We start from the raw sequence: 10040 nt of genomic DNA, 5'->3' as shown, positions 1-10040 counted from the left end.
CAAGGAGAACAGCACATCCAGAAAATTATTTTCAACATGTCTTTAATCAGATCCAGAAAGACAACAACTTTGAAATGTCCCTCACATCATCCATCTCTGCTGACATGTTAGGGGACGCAAGCAGTAAACTTTAATTCGAAAAATATGTTTGTACCCTTCTGTCATGTTCTAAATATATAAGGGAAATGTCTATTTGTACCTGTGAATTTTTGTAGTAAACAAACTTTGGAAAGTTCTCAATGGTCAAGAAAACCTCCCTGATGAAATTACATTTCACGGGCACTTATAGATTCCACTGATTCACAAGAGACTGGACTTTGTGACTATTTCAATTTCAATTTCAGAACAATGCTCATGTTCACCCCTATCTCCCTCTCATCTAGCTAACACAAAGGAGGTGCAGTGAGCCTTTGATTAGCCACATAGGACAACACAAGGGTCAACGCACCATAACAGCCCTCTGCTCAACTCCCTGTTCCTGTTCTAGCTCAATGGGATCCCTCCAGCTAATATGCCTCTCTCTTTCCTGGACCCACCAAATCCTGTCGCTTCTAGGGTGTTTGTCCGGATATAACACAGGGCCTTTCCGGAACGATAGAACAGGGGGAATAAAAGAAGGAGGGCTGGAGTCATTCTCCCAGAGCACAGATCCAGGATTAGAGGAGGGAGACCAGATTCCATGGTGACTACCAGGGAAACCTAGTGATGAGGCCAAGCTGTCAGACAATAGAGATTACTGAGAGCCTTGCCTGGACACTGATCTCCTGGTGAATGCTACTGTTATTCGAGGTCAAGGATTGAAGTATTCTAAACAATCTTAACTGAGGATTGTGTTTGCACATACTGCATGTGGCTGTTCACAGACATAATTCTGCTATTCTTCTTGTTTCCCTGATGCCTTTGAAAATGTGACTGAACAAGAAAACAAAAAAACCAAGTTGAACATTTCAGTTAAAATCTTGTAAAAATGCCTTGCCCATCTGTGCTAGCTGGATCACAAGGGTTGAGGAGTAGAGGTTGAGATGAGGAAGGTGTTAGTGTGTCCCCCGAGGGTCAATAGGATTAGAGAGGAACGCAAAGCCTGCAGTTCAAAGAAACAGGAGGTCAAAGTCAATAGGCCAAATCTTTCACGGCAGTTTGGGTCCCCCCCATTCTAGATTTTGCTCTATATGCAGGTGTTTGTCTGCCTTTCTTTGATATTTTTCCCTTCAAGCACATACAGATAAAAAGACAAAGTATGTACGTGCCAGAGTCAAAGACAAATGTGCAGCGATAATCACATCAGTTATGAATTGTAATCTGTAATTGCTTTGTGTTCAAACTACGCATGTTTTGGCCATATTGGGCTTGATCCATAAAAGACAGAGACACGAAGACTAGAGGCTCAGTATTACACCTGCTATACAAGGTTGTAAACTCTAAGATATGCATTTCAAATATTAAGTTTAATTAAATCATTCAGTTATTGCATACATTTTGTCAAAAAGCAGGGCTAAATCTTATGCACTTAGACTACTGAGTTGTATCATACCACGCCCCTAACAATCCATCACAGGCGGGGGCGTAAAGTTGCTCCAGACTTTCCACACGAGGAACGCGCTGCGCGTTGAGGACGTGCGCAAAAATGCCGTGGTCGATTACTATATTGAAGTAAGACAAGTTTTTGTTCTCAAGGTTCATAACCGACGAAGATCGTATGCACATTACATCTGTAGGTCTATAGCTTTGTTCACAATTTGGAAACCTAGTCATGCTGCGGACTTGAATAGTTTGGCGATTTAGTCGAACTTGAACTTTGGATGGATCAGGTGCTCTGTTTTGCTCCCTTTTACCTATATGGACGAAGATGTTTTTATCACTTGATTTAAGTTGCATCAACAGCAATAGGCATGGTGTTTGAATATAAATCATTCACCCACACTGGATAAATCATGTCGAAATTCGTCTCGGAAATAAGGACGGAGGGCTGATCATTCTATAGACAAGTGAAGTTGAACTGTTCAACAGTTTGCAGAAATGGAGTCACCTATAGTATTGCTTCTAATTGTCCTTTTAGGTAAGACCTTATCACGTCTGCTTGATTTTTATATTGTTCTGTATTTCTAAAGAATATCAATTGAAATGTGTAAAACGAACGGGTCAGAATTCAAATCAATTCTGGCAATTGATGAAGAGTTAATATTCTACAGTTGGTTGTAGATCAACAGATTCAAAAATATATCTCGTTATTGGTACATGGTGTATGAAAAGCCCCTAAAAATGATTGCCTGCCCTACAGGTCTGCTGTGCGTCGATCCAGAATATAGGCATAGAAGCACAGTAGAAACCTGGCTGAAGCGGGACTTTCAATTGCTTTAACGAGTAGCTTACACCTGTTTACACCGCTACCGCTTATTAGTGTGTGTGTGTGTGTGTGTGTGTGTGTGTGTGTGTGTGTGTGTGTGTGTGTGTGTGTGTGTGTGTGTGCGCATGCAATATAAATTACTAAATATCAGCAGTGAGATATAGACCTGATAATAAGTATAATTTTTTCTGCAAATACAATTTGGGGAATTAGTCTTCAACAGGTTATTCACCAGAACTATGGCTGTTTTGCCTCATTGATGTACGTTATTGAAAGACAGAAGCAATAAAGGGTATCGGCTGGATAAAAGCATTGGGAGAGTTAAGACCTTTCAAGTTTAAACTATTCTATCCGGCCGAAAAACCACAGAATTGGCAGATTACTGGACTGGAGTTGACCTGTTCCATCTGGTGGCAATAACAGTGGAAGCAGCCTTTTGGCTACAACTTCAGATGAACTGTGAGATTAAAAGTATATATTTTAGAAACCACTTGCTCTTAAGTGTGTTTAAGTGTATCTAACATGTAATCAATATTGTTAGATGCGATTAAACCACTGTCAAGGTTAATTAGTGTGTGCTGTAAATTTATAGGGAAAAGATTTCAGAGGATAGTCTGTTGCAGCGAGTTCATGGAGAAAATAGAGTTCTTGAAAATGCTCACATCAAAATTTCTATTCAGTATAGTCGATTTAACCCACACATAATCAAATTTAGACAGACAAAAAAAGGATCACGTGGTGGATTAAAAATACATTTTAGGCAGACTATAAAATTATCACGTGGTGGATTAAAATTAAATATTTAAATGGGTGATATGTTTAGAGATTAATGAGAAAACATTCCCCAAAAATCCAGCCATAATGCCATTGGAGCTCTATGAATAATTCTACTTAATATAGAAAGCATACTAATGTATAAGGTTTATCTGAGTATGAAACTACATGCAGTCCTAGTTGATGATGTGCTATTGGAACGGTTCTGCTTTTTCTGTTCCCAAAATGATCTGGAATACTTCAGTCAGGGGTCCCAAAATTGTTACCTCACTGGTAGGAGCTTGCCAACTGGAAATGTTCTCTGTGGTTTAGAGCTTTGGGAGTTTTGTGGGCTCTTTGATTTAGATAGAGGGCAATGGTTTAGGAAAATGGTGAGGGACCAGAAAGTCTTGGGTCTGTTTGTTGGCCTCGGTTGTGTGAGGCTTAAAGATATGACAACTGAAGGGTTAAAGACAGTAAGTTGAGGAGACTCCCAGCCATCACCCATGCAGCAGTCTAACTGCTGGTTTGCACACCCATGGGTGAGTGCTGGGATCATTGATCAGCTTTAGATTATTTTTGAAACTGATATTAGGGTTTTTCAGAACATGCATTCTAGATACACATAGCAGGACAACGTACTCTCTTAACCATGTGCGTGGTTTGACATAATCAGGTGTCTAAGGCACTATGTTAACATGATGGATGTTAATGCAAAACTTGTAAGAAACAGAATAGCCTGCTGTCTCACCAGTGGTGTTATCCAGTCCAGCTGACTGTATTTTGTATCAGGTGTACTGTTATTCAGCATGGCTCAATGCTCAGGAATTTGTTTTATGTTTGGCATGGGAAAGTGATATCCTTACCTCAGTGTAAATCTACGTTTTCAAGAGCTATCTTTCCTTCATGTCTAGTGTAAATCCTGACCACAATTGTGAATTAGTATGTGTGTATGTACACTGTTTGTGTGGGGAGGTCCTAACCTGAGATTCAACCTGCTATTAAACCAGTGGTCCGGTGTGACCAGCAGTGGAGTAAAGAGTATGTTTACATAACACATCTCTCCAGGAAGTTCACACCAGTGGTTTCTGGTTTCCTCAGTTTTAAAACAAGATCTTGGCAGCCGCTGAGGGTCTGTCCTCTGGACAAGGCCAAGCTGCAGGTGCAAACAGTCTAGAAAGATCCACAGAGCAAACTGAAAAGCAATCTCTTTGATATGCGTACAGCTCCCGCCAGCACTTCAGCATTACTAATGATACCAGCTGAGTCCTGAGATCATGTGCGCTCACTCTTCTACTGAGAAATACTATCATGTGATAGTTCAAATCTTTGATATCTGATATTGAGTAGATACACTTAACCCTTGTGTTATCTTCGGGTCGTTCTGACCCATCAGTCATTGTGACCCACCGTCGTATTGCGACAACTTTACCGCATACAAAAACAAAGTGAAGCATTTTCTTTTAACCGTTGGGCTGTCTCAGACCCCCCACATTGCAAAGGTTAAAAGAAAATTATTTTTATTTGTTTTTGTATTGGGTAAAATTGGGTAAACACAACGATGGTTCGTTATGAACCTTTGGGTCATGTGACCCGAAGGCAGCACAAGGGTTAATGGGCTAAAACAGTCAGATTCATGTTTGGTAATTTAATTTAACAATTTCCTTAATTCTTTATTTACCCAACAGTAGTAGTTTCAAATCAAATACAAACTTAGAATAGAGTTAATACTATTACGCCATCATTTCAAGTGGTCAAGTGATATTGCATTGCAAAACATGTAGAAAGAATTTAAAGCCAAGTCTTTATTTCAAGGAAGATTTTGATGAAATTATAGCAATACATGTAAGGCTTTTGAAGGCTTTTGGATGCTCAGCTGTTCTTTGCCTCAGGCTTTGAAAATACTTTAATTTCCACATTTCATCCTCTTAAGCCTGGCCCATTGTTAAAGGTTTTGTTATTTCATGTGGTGGCCAGCAGCACACTAATGAAACTGAAGGTTTTGAATACTTTTTGGATTGCTCAGCAACTTTAGAGTCTGAGTAGGTAAAAATATAATGAAAAGAAATAACTAAATATAAACTGTGTTTTCATCACAAATTATTTTTATCGTGAGAGTCATCTACAGTATACTGACTGATGACATACCTGGTGTAACAGGTCATTGATCCTCTCTAGTTAATCCCTAAGTGATGACAAGGTTTAAATTGACTACCTTAAACCTCTTATTACTTCAAAGATGCTCAGTCGAATGAAGCACAGCAAACCCCTGGCCCACACATCAGAGTAAAAGTTGATTGATGACATTTTGCTCAAAGCTAAATCCAGACAAATTCGTAAATGTTGTACTGTAAAGCATTTGAAGAAAACTTTAGAATTGCTGTGGGAGACTACTGATCTTTTTCTTGTGACTTAAAATTCATCCCCACTGGTTTGTAAGCATGGACATTCATTTCTTTGACAACATTATTTGTCAGGTGCTTTTGGGGCAGTTTAAAACAGGAATGTTTTTTCAATGTGGAATTTGTGTAGGCCAGACAAGGGATTCAAGATTACATTTGACCAAACTCACAATAGCATATAGCCAAACATTCTTTGACAAAATATTGTTACGTTTAAATGTTTCTGCTGTTGTTGTTTTTCTGCGCAGGTTGGAGTGAAGGTTCCTCTCTGCATTACTCCGACGGCAGGACCAACCATTTCTCCCTAGAGAAAACTTTTGGTAGGCCAGTCAAGGACTCCCAGTGCCACCATATGCTCAAGCATCTGCACAACGGTGCCCGCATCACAGTGCAGATGCCACCCAACATAGAGGGTCATTGGGTGTCAACCAGGTGAGTTGTCTGTCTGGAGTATGAACATAAATCCCTTTCGTCCACTTTTGAGAAGAAACAAAAACTGTATTCACTTGATCTCCGTTTGGAATGAAAAGTCACCTCCGTCCTCTTCTTTGTGTCAGCTGTGAGGTGAGACCTGGCCCTGAGTTCCTCACTCGCTCCTACCAGTTCTACCCAAACAACACCTTCCGGGCCCACCAGTTCTACTACGGGGACAACCACTGCACCACCCCCACCTACACCCTGGTGGTGAGAGGGAGGCTGCGCCTACGCCAAGCCTCCTGGATCATCCGGGGGGGCACCGAGGCCGACTACCAGCTCCACCGCACCCAGCTGGTGTGCCACAGTGCGGCTGTGGCCAAAGACCTGAGCCAGAGGCTCAACCGCAGCTGCCGTGGGGCCGTGAGGGGCAAGGGGCCCTGGAAGCCCAACGTGAGCTACGAGCTGTGGAGCGAGGAGGGCGGCTGTGACTGCTCGCAGGAGCTCAACTTTGCCATGCACGAGCTGCAGCTGCTGCGGGTGGAGAAGCAGTACCTGCACCACAACCTGGACAATCTGGTGGAGGAGCTGTTCCTGGGAGACATCCACACAGAGCCGGCCCAGAGGATGTACTACCGGCCTTCCAGCTACCAGGCGGCACTGCAGAACGCCAAGGTCAGTGGGTGTTAGTGTGTGTTAATGGGTGTTAATGGTTGTTAGAGTTGTTGTCACATGAGGTTTTACAGTGCTTGTTGTCACAGTTGGTTTTTCGATGGTGGTTAGTGGTTATTAGACTGTCACAAAGGGGTGTTACAGGGGTGGGTAGAGCATTCCAGTGATTACCCTTGCACAGTAAGTCATCCTTTTCTCAGGACATGTTTTATCAAAATGTTGCCTGTTGAAGAGGGGAGTCAGTTGGCTGAGCGGTGAGGGAATCGGGCTAGTAATCCGAAGGTTGCCAGTTCGATTCCCGGTCATGCCAACTGACGTTGTGTCCTTGGGCAAGGCACTTCACCCTACTTGCCTCGGTGGAATGTCCCCGTACTTACTGTAAGTCGCTCTGGATAAGAGCGTCTGCTAAATGACTAAATGTAAATGAAGAGTTGCGTGTCCAGTTGTACTGGGGAGATGGGTCAGTGTGTCTTAATACTGTCACAAGAAAGCCAATTAATTCAGCGTCCACAAAGGAAGTCATTTCAAGTTTTTACATCACAGAGCAGCAGTTCCCTCTCTGTGAAACCCAATATCAATGCACCAACTGTCACCCTTTTAGGTGGATTACTTTGAAATCCTTTCTAGTCTCCTGTCTAAACAAACACGCATTTGTCCTGAGATGATAGGGCTTGGTATCGTTGATCTCAATGTAAACAGTGCACGGGTGAGGAGCTGTGATCAGACAAACTCCCCCGTGGCTCTTTAAATGACCAGTGTAGTGCTCTTAAGCTCCACTGGGCTCCAGAGAAGAAACGTGAAACTCGACCTGGTTGATCTCTGGGAGTGATCAACATGTGGTATTCCTAGAATCTGGTATCATGCGTCCTTGGGAATTATTCCGCCCAGCGCATAGCAGGTCTGATTTCATACATGCCTGAGGCCATATCAAAACGTTAGCATGCATTTTTCTCCTCCTCTCTTTTTTTTATCCTTTCTTTCTATTTTCTAGGCTGCAGTTTGTATCGACCATATTTCATTGCAGCTGGCTTTAACTCAACACCAGTATGAATCATCTGTACTTTGTTTGCAAACAGTTCAGCTTATACCAGTAAATGGAGTAGATGTTGTAATGGAGGCATCTGCATGGAGCCTGATGCTCGGAGAACTACCTTAGTCCTTCTTTTAAGAAAACATAAAAATAAAATCATCAGACCATCTAGTGAGGCTGTAACAGTTATTCTGTTGCCATGGTGACTGTCCAATCCATTAATCTGAAGTGGCATGATTAGGTCTGGTCTGAGTCCAGTCCATTATGCAATGCTACCATAATGTTCCTTTGAGGGTATTGGATAGATTCTCCGCAGTTATGCAAGAGCAAGACATCGTTTGTTTTTACTTTAATCCGTGTTGCTAATTTTGATGTAACTCAAAAAGCATGCTCTTCCAGACTAATGTTTTGCCCAGTGGTACGGAAACACAATTTGTGACCAAAATCTGTATTATGACAGTAGATGAATCTATCCCATGCAGCACTATTTGAAGTCACCATAAGTTTGTAGACAGGTAAGGCAAGGGGGATACAGGGTGTCAGGAATGAGCCCAGCAGTAAGGAAGCCTGTGTTTTATGAGCTGAGGGTACTTTTAGAGGCTGGAACATATTTTACTCACATGCAATCTCTCTCTTCTCTCTTTCTTATATATTCCTCTCTCCCATGATCTTTATCGTCCCCTTCATACATGGAACAGTACCCACGAGAGGCCACTGCTTCAGTGGTCCTGTCAACCCCTTTACACTGAGCAGCTTGTGGACTGCACCAATGTGGTTTTAGCCCAGCAAAGGGTTGAAAAGTCTGCTTTTCTTTCTGGTGATTTATTGTCCCTTTCCTGCCTTAAATCTTATAAAATCATAACGTTGTCTGTGAAGGAACTGGACTTAATAGTGTGTTACCACAAAATATTGAATTCTTGTCAAGTTGTCTTGATTTGTCCCTATGGAAGGGTGTCTGTAGAACCTATAAGATGTAGACGGCATAGGTGTCCATGATGGAACCTTTTTCTAGTCTTAACAGGATGTCTGCTTTAGGAATTTGGCAAAGCAAACATGACATGCAATAAATGAGATAAATGGCCTAGTCTACGATACCTTTGACCCTTCTATCCATAATCCCATCGGTGTCATTCATTCTTAGAACCATGACCACGGCTGCATAGCCTGTCGCATCATCTACCGCTCCGACGAGTTCCACCCGCCCATCCTACCTCCACGGGCGGACATGACGGTGGGTCTGTACGGCCAGTGGGTGAGCCAGCGCTGTGAGGTCCGGCCAGAGGTCCTGTTCCTCACCCGCCACTTTGTCTTCCATGACAACAACCACACTTGGGAAGGCTACTACTACCACTACTCTGACCCCATCTGCAAACACCCCACCTTCAGCATCTACGCCCGCGGGCGCTACAGCCGAGGGGTGCACTCCACCGATGTTATGGGTGGCACTGAGTTTGTCTTCAAAGGTGACTATGCCATTGTTTGTGTTGTGCATGCGAGTGGGTGGACTGTTGAGACATGTATGGTTAAACACAGGGTAAGGATGTTGGAATGAGAACTGAAAATGATGAATTGCCTCCTCTCTCTCTCCCCTCTCCAGTGAACCACATGAGAGTGAGGCCTATGGATTTGGCGACCACCTCCTTGCTCAACGTGTTCAACGGGAACGAATGTGGAGCCGAGGGCTCCTGGCAGGTGGGGGTCGAGCAGGACGTCACCCTGACCAATGGCTGCGTGGCACTGGGCATCCGGCTGCCCCACACTGAGTATGAGCTGTTCCGTATGGATCAGGACGCCCACGGACGCTACCTGCTCTACAACGGCCAACGGCCCAGTGACGGCTCCAGTCCTGACCGGCCCGACAAGCGTGCCACGTCCTACCAGATGCCTCTAGTCCAGTGCTCTGCCAGCAGCCAGCACTCAGAGGCCGGCGCAGAGGACAACGACCGGCCCCTGAGGCTTAGCAACAGCTGTGAAACGTGTCACAGAGGCCAGCACCGGGACGTCCCACTGCTTCTGGCTTTATTGGTGACTCTTCTGTTCCCTTGGGGCTGCAGCTTCTAAACTGTTTGGCTGAACCCGAGAGCCAATGATGAAAGGAGTGGCACAAGCACCAGGAAAGAACTGACAAGAAGACTGCTTGTTAACTTGACACACTTGAACTTTTTTTCTCTGCTCTTTCCAAGACTATGGAAGCTGGGGTCACCAAGGTGGAGAGCAAGTTGAGACTTGTTCTTTTGATACCTGTTTTTTAAACTCCTTACCAATTACCAAAGACTTGACACTGCTGCACCAGAGAAACTGCACTTTAGTAGAGAAGATGAAAAGTCGATGTACTAACAGACAGGACTGTGTCTGTGATTCATGAGTTTAACTTGAGATGCTATGTTTTTTGGTACTACAAGCAGATAAAATACTATTAAGACAA

The 10040-nt window shown here is 43.4% G+C and overlaps 1 protein-coding gene across 1 annotated transcript; it reads left to right on the top strand.

Annotated features, from left to right (window-relative positions):
* The first annotated feature begins 1570 nt into the window (after window positions 1-1570).
* Window positions 1571-10040, top strand: LOC134036716 (protein APCDD1-like). Its single transcript, XM_062481770.1, has 5 exons — window positions 1571-2056; window positions 5748-5931; window positions 6057-6588; window positions 8757-9078; window positions 9213-10040. Exons 1-5 carry the CDS (start codon window positions 2017-2019, stop codon window positions 9674-9676), a joined length of 1542 nt encoding a protein of 513 aa, XP_062337754.1. The 5' UTR covers window positions 1571-2016; the 3' UTR covers window positions 9677-10040.

This window comes from Osmerus eperlanus, chromosome 16, assembly GCF_963692335.1.
Source record: "Osmerus eperlanus chromosome 16, fOsmEpe2.1, whole genome shotgun sequence".
In the NCBI taxonomy this organism is placed as follows: domain Eukaryota; kingdom Metazoa; phylum Chordata; class Actinopteri; order Osmeriformes; family Osmeridae; genus Osmerus; species Osmerus eperlanus.
This window is presented reverse-complemented; position numbering and strand designations above follow the sequence as displayed.